Source organism: Carcharhinus amblyrhynchos, chromosome 24 (genome assembly GCF_965287045.1).
Source record: "Carcharhinus amblyrhynchos chromosome 24, sCarAmb.v2.hapA, whole genome shotgun sequence".
Classification (NCBI taxonomy): domain Eukaryota; kingdom Metazoa; phylum Chordata; class Chondrichthyes; order Carcharhiniformes; family Carcharhinidae; genus Carcharhinus; species Carcharhinus amblyrhynchos.
Window position 1 is genome coordinate 6,517,934 of NC_137347.1, and position 21,981 is coordinate 6,539,914.

General features: G+C 45.8%; 1 protein-coding gene across 3 annotated transcripts in view; it reads left to right on the forward strand.

The window, feature by feature from the left end:
* Positions 1 to 21,981, forward strand: part of LOC145357908 (ensconsin-like) — a 237,341-nt gene that overhangs the window by 149,739 nt on the left and 65,621 nt on the right. For all 3 annotated transcript variants that reach the window (XM_080211476.1, XM_080211477.1, XM_080211478.1), the window contains exons 3-4: positions 4,401 to 4,469; positions 17,096 to 17,259. In XM_080211476.1, coding sequence (XP_080067602.1) covers positions 4,401 to 4,469; positions 17,096 to 17,259 — 233 coding nt within the window. The remainder of the gene's footprint in view (positions 1 to 4,400; positions 4,470 to 17,095; positions 17,260 to 21,981) is intronic.

A 21,981-nucleotide genomic window follows, 5' to 3' on the forward strand; every position in this document is an offset into this window, starting at 1 on the left:
CTTCCAAGTCCAAATCATTAGCGCAAATTGTGGGTAACCGTCCTGGTCCCAGAGCTTGTGGGACTGGAGCGAGGATGTCTCACTGCAGCCGCACAGGGCCTTGGTGAGACCACATCTGGAATATTGTCTGCAGTTTCAGTTTTCCTGATCTAAGGAAAGATGTCCTTGCCGTCGAGGAAGTGCAGCGGAGATTCGTCAGGCTGATTCCTGGGATGGCGGGATTGTCACATGAGGAGCGATTGGGTTGACTATGCTTCTTTACTGGAGTTTCGAAGAGAGGATCTAATTGAAATGTATAAAATTCTGACATGGCTGGACAGACTGAATGTAGGGGTGAAATAGATAGATTTCTAGACTCTAAAGGTGTCGAGGGGTATGGGAAGAGCGTGGGAGTGTGGTGTTGAGATGGAGGGTCAACCATGATCATAATGAATGATGGAGGAGCTGAATGGCCAACACCTATTTTCTATGTATCTAACACCATGTCCGACCCAAATCCAACCTGAATAACTACTTTTCACCTCTACTCTCTGCTTTTCTATCTTTTTCCCTGTTTGTTTTCTGATGCCACGTGACTCAACCTTTGTAATAAGTGCAGTACTTTATAGACGTTTAGAAAATCCAAGTATTGAACCTCCACTGCAAGTACCTCTTGTCTATTCTTCCCATTAACTCTTCAATCATGCTAATTAAAGAGCAATCAAAACCAATTTGGGGAATCCAGCTTGAAATCTATCTACAATGTGTTTTGACTGTAATGGTTTGGAAATCTTGTTTGTGACCCTGGGGCTTGGCCCTGGCAGGTAGAACTCCAAGAGAACTGCCCAGTAAGTCTAGGGCCCTGGGGGCTAAACCCCTGGATGGTTGTAGGTAATCTGCAATGTGTTTTAACTGTAATGTTTTAGATGGATTGTTTGTGATCCTGGGGCTTGACCCCATCGGGTGGCACCATAGCACAGTGGTTAGCACTGCTGCTTCACAGCTCCAGGGACCTGGGTTCGATTCCCAGCTCAGGTCACTGTCTGTGTGGAGTTTGCGCATTCTCCTCGTGTCTGCGTGGGTTTCCTCCGGGTGCTCCGGTTTCCTCCCACAGTCCAAAGATGTGCAGGTTAGGTTGATTGGCCATGCTAAAAATTGCCCCTTAGAAATGCGTGGGTTTGAGGGATTAGCGGGTAAATATGTAGGGATATGGGGGTAGGTTCTGGGTGGGATTGTGATCGATGCAGACTCAATGGGCCAAATGGCCTCTTCCTGCACTGTAAGGTTTCTGTTTCTATTTCTATAGCCCCAAGGGATTTGCCTGCTAAGTCTAGGCCTCTGGAAGCTGAATCCCAGCCGGTTGCAGGTAATCTGCATTGTGCTATATTTGTTTGTTGCCTTGTAATTTATCATTGTGAGATGTATTGTATTTTGCTTTGCTATTCGTATTTTGATTGTGAGTTGTTTAAATGAAAAAATTCAGCCTGAAATCTAAATGGGGTGCTGCTCCTTCGATGCATTAGCCAAGGTACAGAGGAGATTTTTGATGATGTTGCCGTGACTGCAGCTCTGAGGAAAGATTGGATAGGCTGAGGCCATTCTCCTTGGAACAGAGGAGGCGGAGGGGAGATTTGATTCAGATGTACAAAATTGTGAGGGGCCCAGATAGAGCGGTTGGGAAGGTCCCATTTACTGTAGCAGAGAGGTTAGTGACGGAGGGTGGGGAGGGGAATAGATTTAAAGTGATTGGTGGAAAGGTTAGAAGGGAGATGGGGAGAAGAACTTTCACCCAGAGGGTGGTGGACATCTCAAACTCACTGCCTGTGGAGACAGGATATCTCCAGTCATTTAAAAGATCCCTGGATTTGCACCTCAAGTGCCGGAACATGTGGGATTAGGCTGGGGGTTCATTTTTCGGCTGACGTAGACACAGTAAGCCAAATGACCTCTTTCTGTGCCATAAGCTTTCTATGATTCTGTGACCATCATTTTACTTACTTTCAAATACCATAAAGTATAATGATAAAGATCCAAAGATGTGTGGGTTAGGTTGAGTGGCCGTGCTAAAATTGGGAATCATAGCATCATAGAATCCTACAGTGCAGGAGGAGGCCATTCAGCCCATCATGTCTGCACTGACTACAATCCCACCCAGGCCCTAGCCCCATAACCTCACGTATTTAGAATCACAGAAGCCTACAGTGTAGAAGGAGGCCATTCAGCCCATCAAATGTGCACCGAACCACAATCCCACCCAGACCCTATACCCATAACCCCACATATTTACGCTGCTAATCCCTTTAACCTCTGCATCCTGGGACACTAAGGGGCAATTTTGCTTGGCCAATGCACCTAACCCCCATATCTTTTGGACTTCTGGGAGCACCCGGAGCAAACCCATGCTGACATGGGGAAAATGCGCAGACTCCACACAGACTGTTGGACTGCTAAGTGAAATACTGACTGAAATGGGCTCAAGGCAGAAGCCCCTTCGTGTCCTGAGATGCGACGGTTAGAGGGATTAGTGGGTAAAATATGTTGGGATATGGGGGTATTGTGGTCGGTGCAGACTCGATGGGCCGAATGGCCTCTTTCTGTACTGTAGGATTTCGATGAAAAGCACCACGTAAACAATTTGGAAGGCGATTCTCCAAAGCACCAGTTAGCCATTTAAACCTGTAGCACTGAGTAACTCTCCCACAAAAGCGAGTAGGCGTGGGAAATACAATAAAACTAGGAAATGCCGGAAATACTCAGCAGGTGAGGCAGCGTCTGTGGAGAGAGAAACTCGGTCAACGTTTCAGGTCAGTGACTTTTCATCAGAATGAGGAGGTAGTGATGTAACAGGACTTAAACAGGCGTCAAGGCAGAGAAAATGAGGGAGGGAGGGGAAGAACAGAAGGGAAAACGGTGCTAGGGTGGAAGATTAAAGGACAACGCGGATGATGGTGCAAGGTGATGGGACAAATACAGATCCTAATGATGTGTCTAAAGTAGGGTTAATGGGAAGGACAGAATCATTGCTAACAGCTAATGTCTGAATAAAGGGGTACTGTGGTTATAATGTCAAATCTTTGAGGCTGGTTGGCTGTGAGATGCCAAATGGAAAGGTGAATTACTGTTCAAGCTCACACTGAGCCTCTTTGTCATGGCATTAGGAGACAGAGATCAGAGTGGGAGAATTAATGTGACAGGCAACTAGAAACTCAGGGTCGCATTGGTGGACTAAAAGCTCGTGTTCGGCAAAGCAGTAAACCAGTCTGCATTTGGTCTCCGCAGTGTAAAGGAAATGGCACTGTGCGCGGCATACTAAATCGAAAGAAGCACGAGTGAACGGCTGCTTCCTCCGGAAGGAGCCTTGTCTGAGGCCGTGGATGGTCAGGAGGGAGATTATATAGAAAGCTGCCCTGGGAAGTAGGGGTGGGGGGGATATTGGGGAGACTGAGGAATGGACCATGACTGTTTGTAGAGGGAATGCCCCTAATGGAATACTGATGGGAGATTTGGCAGGGGGGAGAGCGTAGATTTATTGATGGGGAGACTGATGGTGCAGAAGGTGAGGAAACGGGGACTGGACCCTTCTTCTCAGAGCCGAAGGGGCGAGAGTAGATTCAAGGGGATGGGTGGGCGTGGTGTAGGGTGCTATCCACTACGTTGAGTTGGGAGGTGGGAGTTGGAGGACAGGATGTTTCACTGAGGAAAAAGGAAGACATATTGGAAGTGCTGGTATGACAGTTGTATTGTTGGGAGTGCAATGGAGAAAATGTGAACAAGGAGAAAGGTAATGAAGGGGATAGATAGGGTAGAGGTAGAGAGATTCTTCCTGCTTAGAAAGGATAGCAGAACTAGAGGGCACAGCCTCAAGATAAGGAGGGGGAGCAGTTTGGAACAGAGTCGAGGAGGAACTTTGGAGGAAACCGGACCATTTGGAAGAAACCCATGTAGACATGGGGAGAACGTGCAGTCTCCACACAGACAGTGGTTCAAGCCAGGAATAAAGTCCCTGGCGCTGTGAGGCAGCAGTGCTAACCATCATGTTATCATGCTGCCTATTAATAAATGCTTTCATCTTGTTAAAAGCAAATTGGGAGGCCTGTGACTCTCAGTTCATCAGCGTTCTCTAAAAGAAGGGAAAAGTTGTGGTCTTCCATTCTGGGATCTGTTCATCTAGAAATATCATCAACTGGGATCATAACTTTGCATGCTGGAAGGAAAATGGTGACTTTGGGTATATACTTCCCAAAGCTCTCCGTCACTGGGGCTTTCTTCATCTAATGTTTAGATCTGTTGTAAATTTCTCTTTCCCGTCCCACCTTGCCCTTGCTACTCCATCTGCCCTACATTGAACCACTTTGCTGGCTTTGTTGAAGACACAGTGAGTGCACATGATTGTATTAACTTCTCACTTGTTCTGCTCCTAGATGGGCTGAAGGCTGAGGAGAGGCAGCGACTGGCTAAACAGCGCAGAGAGGAACGGGCAAAAAATCTCGGTAAGAAATTCTATGATATGAACTTGCTGCCCCTTGTTCTGACTGTTTGAGTAAGTTGAGGTTTTTGGGGCCTTTGAAAGAGAGAATGACCAGAATTTTCCAGTGCACCCCTTCGCCGCAGGTTTTCCTGCATTGGAGGTGGTTCGCTATTGGTTACTGGCGGCATCTTCCAGTGCCACCGCAGTTGATGGCTTGCCTGTTCCCAGCAGTGGGGGTCAACGTCAGTGGGACTGGAAGATCGGCTGGTAGGAAGGGCTGGAGAATGCCATCCAATGGGTTAATGTTTTGTTGTCCAAATGTTATGTTGGTCTTAGAACTTATTATGGGACTGTGTTATTTATATTAAGCAAGGATGAAGGGATGCTGAAGCTCATTGCTTACAGGGCATAGTGACCCAGGACCTTGTCAGACCCCACTTGGAATACTGTGCTCAGTTCTGGTCGCCTCACTACAAGAAGGATGTGGAAGCTATTGAAGGGGTGCAGAGGAGATTTACAAGGATGTTGCCTGGATTGGGGGGCATGCCTTATGAGGATAGGCTGAGGGAGCTCGGTCTTTTCTCCCTGGAGAGACGAAGGTTGAGAGGCGACCTGATATAGGTTTATAAAATGTTGAAAGGACTAGATAGGGTGCATTCTCAGAGGCTATTTCCCAGGGCTGAAATGGTTGCTATGAGAGGGCACAGGTTTAAGGTGCTGGGGAGTAGGTACAGAGGAGATGTTAGGGGTAAGTTTTTCACTCAGAGGGTGGTGAGTGAATGGAATCGGCTGCCGTCAGTGGTAGTGGAGGTGAACTTGTTGGGGTCTTTTAAGAGACTTCTGGATGAGTACATGGGATTTAATGGGGTTGAGGGTTATAGATAGGCCTGGTAGGTAGGGATATGATCGGCGCAACTTGTGGGCCGAAGGGCCTGTTTGTGCTGTGGTGTTCTACGTTCTATGTAGGATATCCTTTCTGCTGGAGGCCCCTGTGGTTGGTTCCTCAAGATTAGTAACACCAAATCCATGATAATGGGGGTTTGTGATTCTGAGGAGAGTCTGGAACATTAAGAGCTCTATCCTACAATTCTATATGGAAAGGTTTGATACGAGATGCTCCCAGCATTAATGAAGCAGTCTGTTTGCTAAGACAGCCTTGTATTTGGAATGCAGCTGGTGGCTTGAGTGGGAAATTGAATGATCCTGCCTGTGAAACCTTTAATTTTCCAGCTCTCAGTGAAAGTCAAGTATGTTTGAAAGCACGCAGGTGAATGTCATTTCCTGGAAAAGTCTTTACAAAGCAATAATGTGACTGCTGTATAAAGATTTTTCATCGACTGAGCATCAACCTGTAACCTTGGCTGTGGATGTGTTGCCAATCTGGGGATCAGAGCCAGATTGGCCAACTCATCAAAACAACTTGTCAAACCTTTGGCGTTGGGAAAAATCTTGTGTCTCTTTCTTTCTTCTCACTCGAACCCTGTGTCTCAACCCAATCTTGGAAGGCCATCCTTTCCTGCATCAGTGTGATTATTTTTCTATTATTGGACAACACCTAACCAACATATATATGCCTGAAGGAATGAAACTGAAAGAATCTGGGAGAAAGATTGAAGGCGAAATTAAAGGGAGATGTTTTTGGGGACGGGTAAGGAAATAGAAGGGGCAATGGGATTGAAACAGAATCCCAACGGATGAGCCATGGCGATTAAAAGATGGATTTCGACTGAGGGATTGGGGAACATCCTAACCCGGAGTCAGATAGAAAGAGGTTTCCCAATTGGGGCGGAATGAGGCCATGGAGAGATTTGACGCCTGTGGAGGATAGAAATGGGGAGGCAATCAGAGACATTTAACCTTGTTAAGGATTCCTGTACCCTAGCTGACGATGAAAGGATGGAATAATTCAGGCTTAGCAAAGGACAGTTATGACACTTTGCATCTTAACTTGGGACTACATAGATTTGGAGAGATTGCAGTAACTTTGGCTTTGGATTTCTCCGCAAGATTCACTAACATTGAATATTTAATCAGTTTTGATTTCATAAATATTTAACTTGGTTTCTGTGACTGAATGAGGCCAAGAAACATCATTAGACGACAGGAGCTAAGAAAATATTTTTTTCATATAGCTATGAGGTGACTTCCAAGAAACCCAATGTAGGCCATTCTTACCAGCAGAAAGTTCTTCACTGACCGAGCTCCTCATTATGTTAACCCTTGTTTGCGTCATATCCATAGTGCCGTCACATCGATTACTTCCCCCTAATGTGTATCGCAGATTGAACGAGTGGCAGCATAATTAATGCGTGGAATTCAATCCCTGCATTGTGGAAGATAAAGGTTTGATTGATGAAGATTGCATCAGGGAACTGAGGGGAGTTGGCTGACTGGATAATTCAATCTGAAGCATTGCCCTTTGGTCAACCTACATCTTGTTTGCACGTTCCTTCCGGTGTGAGGGACTGGTTCCAAAGTCTCACGGGCATGGCACAGCACTGTAAGATAATAAATGAAGCAGTCCACCCCTTCCTGCAAGAAGACCTTGCACAGCAGTTAACCTCGGGCATGTAACATACATATCATACCAGTCCACGGCAATGACTGTCTTCAATAAGAAGAGAGCTTAATCACCTTGCTTCGATATGCAATAATATTCTGTACCATCAATGGGGATCACCATGAGCTAGAACTCAGTTGGGAACATGCCGTGGTTGCAAGAGCAGGTCAGGGCTGAGGCTTCCATGGTCCATGGCGCTCAAATCACCATCCACAAGCCAGAAGTAGGGTGGATGATGGAATACTCTCCGTTTCCCAAATGAATGCAGCTCCATAAGCACTAACACCATCTAGGGTCAGCACTCCAACCACTATCTCAGATATCCAGTCCCTCAAACGTCCACTCCCTTTCTCCACTGGCACATTGTGACTGTAATGTGTGTCACCCAGAAGGCGCAATGCAACAGCTTACCAAGGTTCCCTTCACCAACACCTTCTGATCCCACAACCTCCGCCAACTAGAAGAATAAGGGACATTTGAGAACAGCATCACCTGTAAATGCCCCTCTGAATCACAACCATTCTGACAGGGTGTTTATTGCTGTCCTTCCATCGCCAATTCATCAAACTCCTGGCACAGCCTACCTCCGGGATTCCCAAAACGTGGGTCACGACCCCTGGCGAGGTGGAGATTTTGGTTTGCAGGGTCCCAGACTGTAACGGTGGCTGTGGAACGGAGACTCTGTCCTGGGACCGGCTCTGAGATCCCGTGTTATTTTTATTTTGGATTGCAGCTTGCTGGAGTGGAGTGACTAAATTTCCCACGGGCAGCGCATTGGGAATTCTGATTGGAGGAACCGGTGGGTAGGGGAGGGTGGAGCGGCTGCAAGTGGACACTTGAGGCAAAAGGGTGGGGGCAGGAAATAGCCTCCGTGTGCAGGTAACTCCCCGGCTCCTCATTGGCATGGTCCTTAGCTGAACAGGCTGAAAGTCATTCCAACAACTACCAGCAACGTGCAACTTGCCCCATGGACAATCTTTACAAGAATATTTTGTTTTAATTTGGTTCTCGAACTCTACAGTAATGAGGATTATTATCCTGCTGTATTAATCTGCCTCTGCACCACTCCATTCAGAAGACTGAAGGTTTGGGAAGCACTGCCTTACCTAATATCGCTATAGCAGCACCTTCACAGAGTTCTTAGAGTGCAGAAGGAGGCCATTTGGCCCACCATGTCTGCACTGGCTCTCCAAATGAGCGTCATGGCTTAGTGCTGCTCTGCTGCCTTTTCTCCAAACCCTGCATGCTATTTCTATCCAAATAATCACCTCTTGAATGCCTCGATTGAACCTGCCCCCACCACACTTCCAGACATGGCGTTCCAGACTCCAACCACTTGCAGTACGGAAAAGGATTTTTCTCCTATCACATTTGCCTATTTTCTAAATCATTTTAAATCTGTGACCTCTCGCTTAAGATCCTTTTATGAGGGGGAGCAGCTTTTCCCTCTCCGCTCTGTCCAGCCCCTTTTATGATTTTGAACATCTCTATCAAATCTCCTCTCCACCTTCTCTGCAAGGAGGAGGGTTCCAACTTCTCCTCAGAACTGAAGTTTCTTATTTCTGGAACCATTCTTGCAAACCTCTTCTGCACTCTCTCCATTATGTTCACCTCCTTCTGATGCGCCCAGAACTGTACACAATACTCCAGCTGAGATCTAACTAGTGCCTTGTATAAGTTCAGCATAACCTCCATGCTCTTGTACTCTCTGCCCCTATTAATAAAACCCAGAATATTATTTACTTTATTAACTGCTCTCTCCAACTGTCCTGCCACCTTCAATGATTATGCACATGTAATGATGTGGACTGAGATAAACACAGTAAGAAGTCTCACAACACCAGGTTAAAGTCCAACAGGTTTATTTGATAGTAAACACCACAAGCTTTCGGAACACTGTTCTTTCGTCAGGTGAGTGGAGAGTTCTTCACTCGCCTGATGAAGAACTCTCCACTCACCTGACGAAGGAACAGCATTCCGAAAGCTTGTGGCGTTTACTATCGAATAAACCTATCGGACTTTAACCTGGTGTTGTGAGACATCTTACTGTGTATGCACATACACCCAGGTCTCTCTCCCCTTGAAGAATCTTCATTGTTTCTCCATGTTCTTTTTCCCAAAATACATCATCTCACACTTTTCCACATTAAACCTCATCTGCCATCTATCTGCCCACTTCACCAATTTGTCTGTACCCTTTTGAATTTCTTACTCAGTTTACTTCCAAGTTTTGTATCTTCCAGAAGCTTTGGAATTGTCCCCTGCACAACAAGATCTAGATCATTAATATATATCAGGAAAAACAAGAGTCCTAATACCGACCCCTGGGGACCTCTGCTACAAAACGTCCTCCAGTCTGAAGAATATTTATTGTCTGTTACTCTCTGCTTCCTATAGTTCTGCTAATTTTGTATCCATTTTGCTACTGTCCCTTTTATTCCATGAGCTATAACTTACTCTCAAATCTATTGAGTGGCATTGTATCGATTGCCTTCTGAAAGTCCAAGTGCACAACATAAACGGCATTGCCCTCATAAGAAATAGGAGCAGGAGTAGGCCATCTAGCCCTTCGAGCCTGCCCCGCCATTCAATAAGATCATGGCTGATCTGAAGTGGATCAGTTCCACTTTCCCGCTTTCTCCCCATAACCCTTAATTCCCCTGTCTATCAGAAACCTATCTACCCGTGACTTAAATATATTCAGCGAGGTAGCCTCCTCCACTTCAATGGGCAGAGAATTCCAGAGATTCACCACCCTTTGAGTGAAGAAGTTCCTCCTCAACTCTGATCTGAACTGACCCCCCCCTTATCTTGAGGCTGTGCCTCATCGATCCTTTCTATTAGCTTCTCAAAACTCCAGCAAATCAGTTAAACACAATCTCCCCTTTAGAAATCCCTGCTTCCTATCCACATTGCAATCCACATTGTTCCATCTGACCACTATCTCTATCCCAAATAATTGCTTCTTGATTTAAAAGCAAAATACTGTGGATGCTGGAATCTGAGGCAAAAAACAGAATGCTGGAAAATCTCAGCAGGTCTGGCAGCATTTACAGGAAGAGGAAACAGAATTAATGTTAGGAGTCCTAATGACTTCTTCAGCGCTAAGAGAGGGAGAAATGTATAGGATTATACAGGGTATAAGAGTGTAGAAGGCCAGTGATTAGTGGGAGCCAAGAGAGATTAGCAACAAGACATAGCAAAACTTAAGGACAAGTGACAGATGGCCCAGTCGGGGAGGGAGCATATTTGCATTGGGACAAAAAAGTGTTTGGGATATATTTAAAAAATTAAGATGAAGGAGAAATGCTACAGTAAAGATTGTTGTCCTGAAGGCTATGATTTGTCTAATCCTGCAGGAAATAAAAATGTCACGACTGAGTGTTGGGTGTGTGACACTTTTAACATAGAAAAATGCCCCAAGGTGCATTTGATCAAACAAGATTTTGACAATGAGGAGCTATTGGGGTAAATAGCCAAAAGTTTGGTAAAAGAGGTAAGTTTCCAGGAAAGACTTAATAAAGAGAGGTGGAGACATTCAGGGAGCGTATTCCAGACCTTGGGACCGTACAGTTAAAGGCATGAGCACCAGTGATGGTGTGAGTAAGTTCAGTGATGCTGAGGAGGCCAAAATTGGAGGAGCGCCGATATCTCAGAGGGCTGTGGGGCTGGAGGAGATTAAATAGATTAGGAGGTGCAAGGCCATTGCTTAACAAGGGGTTTTAAAATGGAGGTACTTTTGGACCAGGAGCCAATGTGGGTCAGCCTTGATAGGGGGTGAGGGCTGTAGGGACTGGTTGCGAGTTAAGAGTTGTAGAAGTTTAGATGATTTCAACATTATGGAGTGTGGAGTGTGGATTCCAGCCAGAAGCACAGTGTAATAGCTCAGACTAAAGGTAAAAAAAAGTGTGAGGGGTTTAGCAGCCAATGAATGGAGGCAGAAAATATTGTTGTGGAAAGGGAAATAAGCAGTTCTGCTGATGGAGCAAATATGGGCCTGCAAGAAATATCGTTCCCGAACTGACTGATGTTAAACAAGGCTGCCCTCCAGCTATATCACACTCCAGAGGGGCTTGAGGAGATGAGGTTGGGACTTCTCCCTCATTGTAATGAGGGGGTCCCGCCCTCATGAGCTGTCAGCGAATCAGATTGACCAGCAGTCCCACCAATACCAGAGCTCTGTAGTGGGTGCTGCTGAGGCTGCTGTTAGGCCTCGAATGGAGAGGACACAGCAACCAGAGCGAGGCAAGTCCAGGGGTTTGGAGAGGCGAGGGACCGGGGTGCCTAGGGGAGGGGATGGGTTTTGGTGACAAGGTGGGTGTAATATCTTGGGGGCACAGCCTCAGGATAAATGGCTGATCATTTGGGACTGAGATGGATAGAAATATCTTCTCCCAAAGGCTTGTGAGAGGTGGAATTCTCTAATTCTCAGAGGATTGAATATATTTATGTCTGTGACAGAAAGATGTTTGGTCCCTCGGGGAACCAAGGGATATGGGGGGGCGGACAGGAAAGTGGAGATGAAGACCAAAATCAACAGTGATGGTGTTGAGTAGGCGGAACAGTTTGGAGGGACTTGGTTGATTTCTGCTCCTGGTTTCTTAAGATGTTAAAAAATGATTCTCACCCATTGGTTAATGCATCAGGAGTTAACTCCTTAAAAGCTGATTGGATCTTCGCAGATGCTAGACTGAGCAAGTGATTTAGTTACATTAAAGCGGGGTACCTTCAGTAAGAAACATTCCCTCAGAGAGACACTCAGCCAGCTGATAATGAAAGGCATTCTCTCATCCATTTACCCAGTTAAATTAAAGCTGGCTTGTTATCTCTGAAATGTGAGGTTGTTTGCTTTCCACTACTCTTATCGGACAGGTAATTTCTCTGAGAATTCAACTAGGATTTGATTTGTTCAGTAGTGTCTCAGTTACACATGACCGGCCACACAAACAAAGTTAAAGTTTGTTTATTATCACAAGTAGGCTTACATTAACATTGCAACTAAGTTACTGTGAGAATTCCCTACTCGCCACACTCCGGCATCTGTTTGGGTTTACTGAGGGAGAATGTAGCATGGCCAATGCATCTAACCAGCACGTCTTTAGGATGGCGGGAGGAAACCGGAACCCCTAGAGGAAACCCACGCAGACACGGAGAACGTACAGATTCTGCACAGGCAGTAACCCAAGCCGGGAATGGAACTCGGATCCCTGGTGCTATGAGGCAGCAATGCTAACCACTGTGCCATCATGCTGCCCATTGCTTGTGATTCAGTTTAAGGTGCCCTGAAAGTACAAGATCATTTAGAAATGCCGTTTCCCCCTCCCCTCCCCCACCGTCACAATTGCCAGCTCACCCAATAATTATTTTTGCTAGTTTTCCTTACCTTTTGCTCCCAAACCTGTTCCCCTATTGAATTAGATCACAGCTGATCTGTATCTCAAATCCATTTACCCAATTTCTATATCTCTTATAACCCCTACCTAACAAAACAAATTGTAAGAGCAGGTCAATGGTTAGGATTCCTGCAGTGTGTACTCACCACCTGACTCCCCAGAGCCTGTCCACAATCTATAAGGTACAAGGTCAGGAGTCTGATGGAATACTGTCCATTGCATGGATGAGTGCAGCTCCAACAACATTGATTGGCACCCATCCACTACTTTAAGATTCACTCCCTCCAACACCATCACACAGCAGCAGCAGTGTGCATCATCTACAAGGTCTAGATAGATCTACTGCAGCAACCCATCAATGTTCCTTCAACAGCAGCTTCCAAATCCCTGACCTCTACCGTCTAGAACGTCAAGGACAGTAGATGCATGGGAACACCATCACCTGCAAACTTCCCTCCAAACAACATACCAACCTGACTTGGAAATATACCAAAGAACAGCACAGGAAACAGGCCCTTCAGTCCTGCAAGCCCGCACCGCCCATTTTAACACTCAGTGAGTGCCTTATTCCAATCCTCCTCCTACCTACAACTTCTGTCTACATCTCGTGGACTCCACAGTAAAGGGGGTGCAAATTTAGGGAATTATATGTGCGCCAGATTAAGGGAGATCCAATTTAGGGACAATTTGTTAACACCAATCAGCCTAAGAGCACGTTTTTGGGGTGTGGGAGGAAACCAGAGCACCCGGAGAAAACCCACGCAAGCACGGGGAGAATGTGCAAACTCCCACAGACACTGACCCAAGCTGGAGATCCGACCCAGGTCCCTGTAACTGCACAGCAAACAGTGATAGTCACTGAGCTGTCGTGTTGCCCGTCAGTTGGTCCAGTTTAAGCGTACACTAACGACGTGAAGCACTAGGCAACTCTCAAAACATCCAAGAGCAGCCCTCGCACGACCCACTGTGTGTATGCCTCTTGTTCCTTCACTGTCACTGAGTCAAACACCTGTAACTTCCACCCTAACAGCACTGTGGGTGTACCTACATCACTTGGACTGCAGCAGTTCAAGAAGGCAGCTCTCTACCACCTTTTCAAGGGCAATGGACTATTATTTAAATGGTAAAAAATTGCAGCATGCTGCTGTGCAGAGGGACCTGGGTGTCCTTGTGTAGGAATCACAAAAAGTTGGTTGGCAGGTGCAGCGGGTAATTAAGGAGGCAAATGGAATTTTGTCCTTTGCTAGAAGGATGGAGTTTAAAAACAGTGAGGTTATGTTGCAGCTGTATAAGGTGCTGGTGAGTCCACACCTGGAGTACTGTGTACAGTTTTGGTCTCCTTACTTGAGAAAGGATATACTGGCACTGGAGGGGGTGCAGAGGAGATTCACTAGGTTGATTCCAGAGTTGAGAGGGTTGGCTTATGAGGAGAGACTGAGTAGACTGGGGCTTTACTCATTGGAATTCAGAAGAATGAGGGGAGATCTTATAGAAACAGATAAGATTATGAAGGGAATAGATAAGATAGAAGCAGGGAAATTGCTTCCACTGGCAGGTGAAACTGGAACTAGGGAACATGGCCTCAAAATAAAGGGAAGATTTAGGACTGAGTTGAGGAGGAACTTCTTCACCCAAAGGGTTGTGAATCTGTGGAATTCCCTGCTCAGTGAAGCAGTTGAGGCTCCCTCATTGAATGTTTTTAAGGCAAGGATAGATACATTTTGAACATTAAGGGTTATGGTGAGTGGGCGGGTAAGTGGAGCTGAGTCCACGAAAAGACCAGCCATGATCTTATCGAATGATGGAGAGGCAAATGGCCTACTCCTGCTTCTAGTTCTAATGGGCGATAAATGTTGGCTAGCCAGCGACACCCACATCCTGTGAATTAACCAATCAATAATATACGGTGGCACTGTGGTTATCTCTGCTGCCTGTCAGCCCCAGAGACCTGGGTTTAATTCTGGCCTCAGGTCACTGTGTGTGTGGAGTTTGCGCATGTTCCTCATTTCTGTGTGCCGGTTTCCTCCCACAGTCCAAAGATGCACAGGTTAGGTTGATTGGCCGTGCTAAATTAACCCTAATGTCAGGGGCAGGAGCAAGGTAACTATGATCTAGACAGGCTAAGCGAGTGGGCGAGGACCTGGCAGATGGAGTACAATGTTAGCAAGTGTGAGGTTATCCACTTTGGCAGGAGTAATAATAGGAGGGATTACTATTTAAAGGGCGAAAAGCTGCAGCATGCTACGGTGCAGAGGGACCTGGGGGTCCTTGTGCATGAGTCGCAAAAACCCAACCTGCAGGTGCAGCAGGTGGTCAGGAAGGCAAATGGGATGTTGGCCTTTATAGCGAGGGGGATTGAATATAAAAGCAGGGAGGTCTTGCTGCAGCTGTACAGGGTACTGGTGAGGCCGCAGCTGGAGTACAGTGTGCAGTTTTGGTCGCTGCACTTGCGCAAGGGTATTTTGGCCTTGGAGGGAGTGCAGAGGAGGTTCACTAGGCTGATACCAGAGATGAGGGGGTTGAGCTATGAAGAGAGGCCGAATAGACTGGGCTTATACTCGTTAGAGTTTAGAAGGATGAGGGGGGAATCTTATAGAGACGTACAAGATAATAAAGGGGATGGATAGGGTAGAGGTAGAGAGATTCTTCCCGCTCAGAAAAGACAGCAGGACTAGAGGACACAGCCTCAAGAAAAGTTGGGGGGGGGGGGCAGTTTAGAACGGAGTTGAGGAGGAACTTCTTCACTGAAAGGGTGGTGAATCTCTGGAATTCTCTGCCCGTTGAAGTGGTGGAGGCTACCTCGCTGAATATATTTAAGTCACGGGTAGATGGGTTTCTGATAGACAGGGGAATTAAGGGTTATGGGGAGAAAGCGGGAAAGTGGAACTGATCCACTTCAGATCAGCCATGATCTTATTGAATGGTGGGGCAGGCTCGAGGGGCTAGATGGCCTACTCCTGCTCCTACTTCTTATGTTCTTATGAGGAGTTATGGGAATAGGGTTGGGGTGGAATTTTGATGTGCAGACTCGATAGGCCAGTTGCCTCCTTCTGCACTGTGGGGATTTTATGATTCTAAGTTCCAGATGATTGCCAGCAGCAATGGCTCTTTGATGGGAGGATGACAGATCTTCACTCCTCTATGTGTGAGAAATATTCCCTGGTTTCCCTGCTTGCCTTAATTTGCAGTTACGTCTCCATATTCTAGTTTCCAACATCAGAAGAAATAATTTACCTTCTTTCTAATCATTTATCATTTTGAAGTTCCTGTGTAGATCCAACACTCTGAGCTCAGGGAATAGAAACCACATTTATACAACTTTGACTTGTAATTTAACCCTTTGTGTTCTGCTATAATCCTGAAAAACCTTGGCTGTGTCGTCTCCAAGTTCCACTTCCAAATCGGGAGTGCAGGAAAATGCTGGCTCCACAAACATGTGTTGGGAGAAAGTGCCATGGTTAGTTGGATTCTCAATCCAGAGAGGCAAGTGTCAGCAGGAGTCAGTCTCCACGTGAAACATTTCCTTCCTTAATTTTTCACACTGTCACCCATGACTCCATTGGTAGCACTGTTGCCTCTAGTTCTGCCTTCGAATTGCACTCCATGATCTGAACACAAAAATCTAGGTTGAGTCTCCAGTGCAGTACCAAGAGAGCTGTCGAAGGTGCCATCTTTTAGATCATGTTAAACTGTGCTTCATCTCCCAGCTCTGGGTGGATGTGAAAATCCCACAGCATCATTTTGAAGAAAACCAGGGGAATATCTTGGCCAATATTCACTCCTCACTCACCGTCGCAGAAACAGATTATCTAATTGTTGTTTGTGTGAGCTTGCTGTGCATAAACTGGCTCCTGCATTTCCTGTACTTACAGCAGTGATGACACTTCTAAAGTATTTCACTGGCTGTAAAGTGCTTTGAGACATCCAGTTCTCATAAAAAGTGTTACAGAAACCCAGGTTTCCCTGGGCTTCTTTGTTTTATTTTCGTGAAATTAAATCAGGAATCGTTATTACGGGCCAGTTCTGAACACGAGTGGCTGAAGAGATGTGTATCTGTAAACAATCTGATCTCAGCTTCTTACCCAGGTTTCCAGCAATCTCAGACAATGGCGTGTGTGGCTATAAGTAGACGGTTGCTTCAGTTCCTATGTGATAAATGATGGTTTCACTTCCCTTCCTGAAATCCCTCCCTCTCACACCCTGTAATTTGTGGGATTCCCATTTACTGAACCGGATAGAGGGAGGAAAGGAAATGGTCTCTGACTAATTTCATGTGGTTCATAAATAACACAACTTATTGTTCATCTATGTTTTTTTTATTTTCCTTCCCTCTTTTTCACTTTCCCCTCTTTTTCATTCTCTCTTTTCTTCATTCCTTTTTTTGTTACTGTCCACTCTTTTTCTTCTCTCCTTCGTCCTCTTTCTTCTCCCTCTGCGTTTTCTTCCTCTATCTGTCCCCTTTATTTCCCTCTTTTCTACCCCCTCCCTCCCTCCCTTCCTTTCTTCCTACACCCCATCAATCTCTTGCTGCTTTTCCCCTCCTTCATTCATTCCTTCCTTCCCTCTTCTATTTTGACCTCCCCTTTCTCTGCTCTCACCACCTTACTGCCCTGCCCTCTCCCTTGCTCCCCTCTCCCCTCCCTCTATTTATCTCTCTTTCTTTTGCTTCTCTCATTTGCTATTGTTTTCTGACAGCTGCCAAGAAATCGGTATGGCTGGAAAGAGAGGAAAAGGCAAAGATGCTGCGAGAGAAACAGATGGAGGATCGGAGGAAGAGGTTAGAAGAACAAAGGCTGAAAATTGAGAAGAGGCGAGCTATACTGGAGGAACGGCAGCGACTAAAGCTTCAGAAGAACAAGGTGTGTATCATTCAGCCTGAGTTCCAGATGTAGCATCCATTTCTAGGCAGCCTGTAAACTGCCCTGAACTACAGCCTTCACTGATATTCACACACTTATACGGTGAGAGAAACTCAATGATTCTTGGCCCAGTCACGAGACATCCACTTCCTCTAAGAGAGGAGGCAACAATGAATGTAGCAAAGTCAGTGAGTCCAGTATGTGGAGAAACAAGAGTCTCCTGGTGAAACCACTTTGAGAAGGCCCAATTAAAACAGCCTGCTCAGTCCTGAAACCTTTGAGATTTGCAACTCACTTTTACCCAGATTAACTTTTTCCAAGTGGTCTCTAACTGTGAATATCATTTTGAATATCATATTCTAAGTAGGTGGCAGCATAGGAGCAGAAGTAGGCCATTCAGCCCCTCGAGTTGAGGTAATGAATGATAGATCATCTCGATGAAGAATATAAAATTTTTACGGAGCTCCACAGAGTAGATGGAGGAAGGATACTTCCTCTGGTTGCATTGGGGGGGCTGATCTGGAACCAGGGAACACAAACTCAGAATGAGGGGTGAACTATGTAGGACTGAGACAAGGACGAATTTCTTGATCCAGGTGGTGGGGAATCTTTGGAATTCTCTACTTTAAAGAGTTGTGAAGGCTCAGTCTTTAAGTATGTTCAAGACTGAGATCAATAAGTTTCTGTATATCAATGACCATGGGAATGGTGCAGAAAAATGGCATTGAAATAATAATATTATTTCATATTGGGATAATATCTGATATTGGGATCGAGATAATGGCTGATCTTTTACTTCCATGCCATTTTTCTGCACCATTCCCATGGTCATTGATATATAGAAATCTGTTGATCTCAGTCTTGGACATACTTAAAGACTGAGCCTTCACAACCCTTTAAAGTAGAGAATTCCAAAGATTCCCCACCATCTGGGTGAAGAAATTCCTCCTTGTCTCAGTCCTAAACAGTTTGCCCATCATTCCAAATTTGTGTTCCCTGGTTCCAGATCTCTCTCTCTCTCTCTCTCTCTCTCACTCTCACACACACACACACACACACACACACACACACACACTCCTCCTCCTCCTCTTCGCCCCGCCCATGCAACCAGAGGAAGTATCCTTCTTGCATCTACTCTATCGAGCTCCGTAAAAATTTTATATTCTTCACCGAGGGTGATCTATCATTCATCTAAACTCTAGAGAATACAGGCCCACTCTCCCCAATCTCTCCTCTTAGGACAATCCTGCCGTCGCAGGAATCAGTCTGGTAAACCTTTGTTGCACTCTGTCTATGGTCAGTATGTCCCTCCTTGGGTAAGGAGACCAAAACTGTACATAAGACTCCATCAAGGTCTCGCTAAGGGTCTATACCATTACAGCAAGACTCCTTTACTCCTATACTCAAACCCCCCCTTGCAATAAAGGCCAACGTACAATTTGCCTCCCTAATTGCTTGCTGTACCTGCATGTTAACTTTCAGTGTTTATGAACAAGGACACATGACACCAAAACATTTTCTTCCTTTCATCCAAGTGACTTTGAGACTGGCTGCTATGATGACTAATATTTAAGAGACTTAAATAGATCTTTGGCTGCAGTGTAGAAGGTTGTTAATGAATTCATCTTTATTTTACACATTTTGTTTTCTATTGATTTTGCCCTGTCGTTGAAGACCAATTTCATATTTTAAGAGACTAGATGGCAATGACAGATAATTCTTTAGTTGAGGGTTTGCCAACTTTGTTCCATTCTTACACTCTCTATTATGCATAATAGTCTCATTAGATTAATCCTAAGGGATAAAATGCCAACAATTGCTTTTAAGGATTCCAAATCTTTCCTACTGTTGTGTATTGCATTGAGCTGCAGGCTACCAAAATTGAACTAATTTTAATTACACCTCCTCAACAGAGAGGGCAGTGTCTTGGAGTTATAGAGGTCTAAGCACAGAAAAAGGCCACTTGGGTCAACGAGACTGCACTGGTCAAGGACAAACCTCCTAACTATTCTAATCCCGTTTTCCAGCACTTGCCTTATATGCCTTGACATCACAAGTGCACGTCAAAGTACTTCGGAAAAATGATGAGGGTCTCTGCTTCCACCACCCTTTCCGGCAGTGAGTTCCAGACTCCCACCACCCTCTGGGTAAAATAGCTTTTTCTCACCTCCCCTCTAAGCTTCCTGACCTTACCTTGAACATGTGCCTCCTCATCTTTGATCCCTCCACCAAGGGAAAAAAATTATGCCCCTCGTAATTTTATACATCTCAATCTCATTCCCCGATTCTCCTCAGCTCCAAGGAAAACAACTCCAGTCTATCCGATCTCTCTTCATAACTAAAACTCTCCAACCCAGGCCGCACCCAGGTAAATTCCCTCTGCACCCTCTCCGGTGCTATCACAACCCTCCTGTAATGTGGATTTCAGAACTGCAATCCTCGCGCTGTGGTCTAATCAACGTTTTGTATAGTTCCAGCATTACCACTCTGCTCTTATTCCTCTGCTAATAAAGGCAAGTATACCATATGCCTTTTTAACCACTTGATCCACCTGTCCTGCTACCTGAAGGGACCGGTGTACGTACAAACAAAGGCCCCCTCTGATTAAAGCGAAATACTGCGGATGCTGGAATCTGAAACGTAGACAGAAAATGCTGGAAGATCTCAGCAGGTCTGACAGCATCTGTGGAGAGAGAATAGAGGACTAACGTTTTGAGTCTGGATGACCCTTTGTCAAAGCGAAGAGCAAAGAATATCAGCAGGGTTTTATACCATATGAGTGGGGCGGGGGGTGCTGTATTTATAAGAACATAAGAACATAAGAAATAGGAGCAGGAGTAGGCCATCCAGCCCTTCGAGCCTGCCCCACCATTCAATAAGATCATGGCTGATCTGTCGCTGCTCAGTTCCACTTTCCCAGCTTCATAGTTTCTCCTACCCTTCCTTATCAACTTCTTTGTCAATCTTTGTTGACATTTAAACCTCTCCCAATCCTCTTCTCGCCCACTACTCTTAGCTACTCTAAATTCCTCCGCTTTTAGTTTAACACTTTCCTTCACCTCCTTCGTTATCCACGGCTTATTACCTCTCCTCCTACTATCCTTTTTGACCATCAGAATAAATTTCCGTTGAGCACCAAGAAAGATCTCCTTAAAGATCCTCCACTGCTCCTCAACAGACCCTCCCTCCAACGCGCTCTCCCAGTCCACATTCGCCAATTCTTCTCTCATCCTACCGTATTTCCCTCTATTCAAACAAAGGACGCGTGTCCGGGAACCCACTTTCTCCTCCTCCATCTGCACCAGAAACTCCACCATACAATGATCACTCTCCCCAAGAGGATCCTTCACCACAAGGTCCCTAATTCTACCCGCCTCATTACATAACACCAGATCCAAGATAGCTCGCTCCCTCGTCGGCTCCAACACACACTGTTCGAGGAAACTATCCCGGCAGCATTCCAAGAACTCTTCCTCGAGCCCCCCACATCCAACATGGGTCGACCAATCAATATGCAGATTGAAATCCCCCATAACTACGGCTGTCCCATTCCTGCACGCCGCACTTATTTGCGCGTTAACAGCCCGCCCCATCTCCAGATCATTATTCGGGGGCCTATAGACGACACCCACCAGCGTCTTCCTCCCTTTGCTGTTCCTAATCTCCACCCACAACGATTCCACCCTCTGCTCCTTGGCTCCAATATCATCCCTTGCTACCACCGTGATGCTATCCTTAATCAGCAGAGCTACGCCCCCCCCTTTTCCCTCCTGCCTATCCTTCCTAAACACTTGATAGCCCTGTACATTCAGCTCCCAGTCCCTGTCACCCTGCAGCCACGTCTCTGTAATGGCCACCAGATTGTATCCATTTGTGTCGATCTGCGCCATCAACTCATCCACTTTATTCCGAATGCTTCGTGCATTCAGATAAAGTGCTTTCATCCCAGCCTTTGGACAATGGGAATATAAATGAGGATGAGAAAAGCTGGAAAAGGTCCTAAAAGTGTCCATTAAGTGATGAAAATGTGCGAGTGGCGGAACAGAGGTGCAGGGGGGTAAAGGGATTGCCTGAGGATTACGGCAGTTGCCCTGAAGGAGATGGTGGGGGAGGGGGTTGGGGGGGGGTGTGGGTTGCAGAATGGAGAGCGGCAATGGAGAAGTGGAAAGATTGAACTGAGAAAGAAGGATGATAGAAATGAGATTAAAAGAAGAAATAAAAGAAATGGAAATGGGGTGAAGGTGGAGGAGAGAGATCATGCTCTGAAGTTGCTGAACTCAAACTTTCTGATCCTCGGTGCTTCCCAGGGTCCTGCTGTTCATCATGATCATCCTTTCTGACCAACCTGTCCTTATCCTTCTGTAATCTAAAGCTGTCCTCCTCATTATTTACCACTCCACCAATTTTCATATCATCTGCCTACTGATCAATCCTCTACATTGAGTCTAAATCATTTATATAAAAGCACAAACAGCAAGGGCCCTAACACTGATCCCTGCGGGTCCCGACTGGACACAGTCTTCCAGTCTGAAAAATATCCCTCAACCATTGCCCTTTGCTATCTTCCACTCAGCCAATTCACGATTCAACTTTCTAAATTTCGTCAGGTCCCCTTGTCTCTTCCTTCACTATCAGTTTCTCATCTTTTCAATAGCCTTGCTGAATGCAAGAAGACTGTGTCAAATTCATTGCCCTCATCTACACACGTGGTCCCCTCTTTGT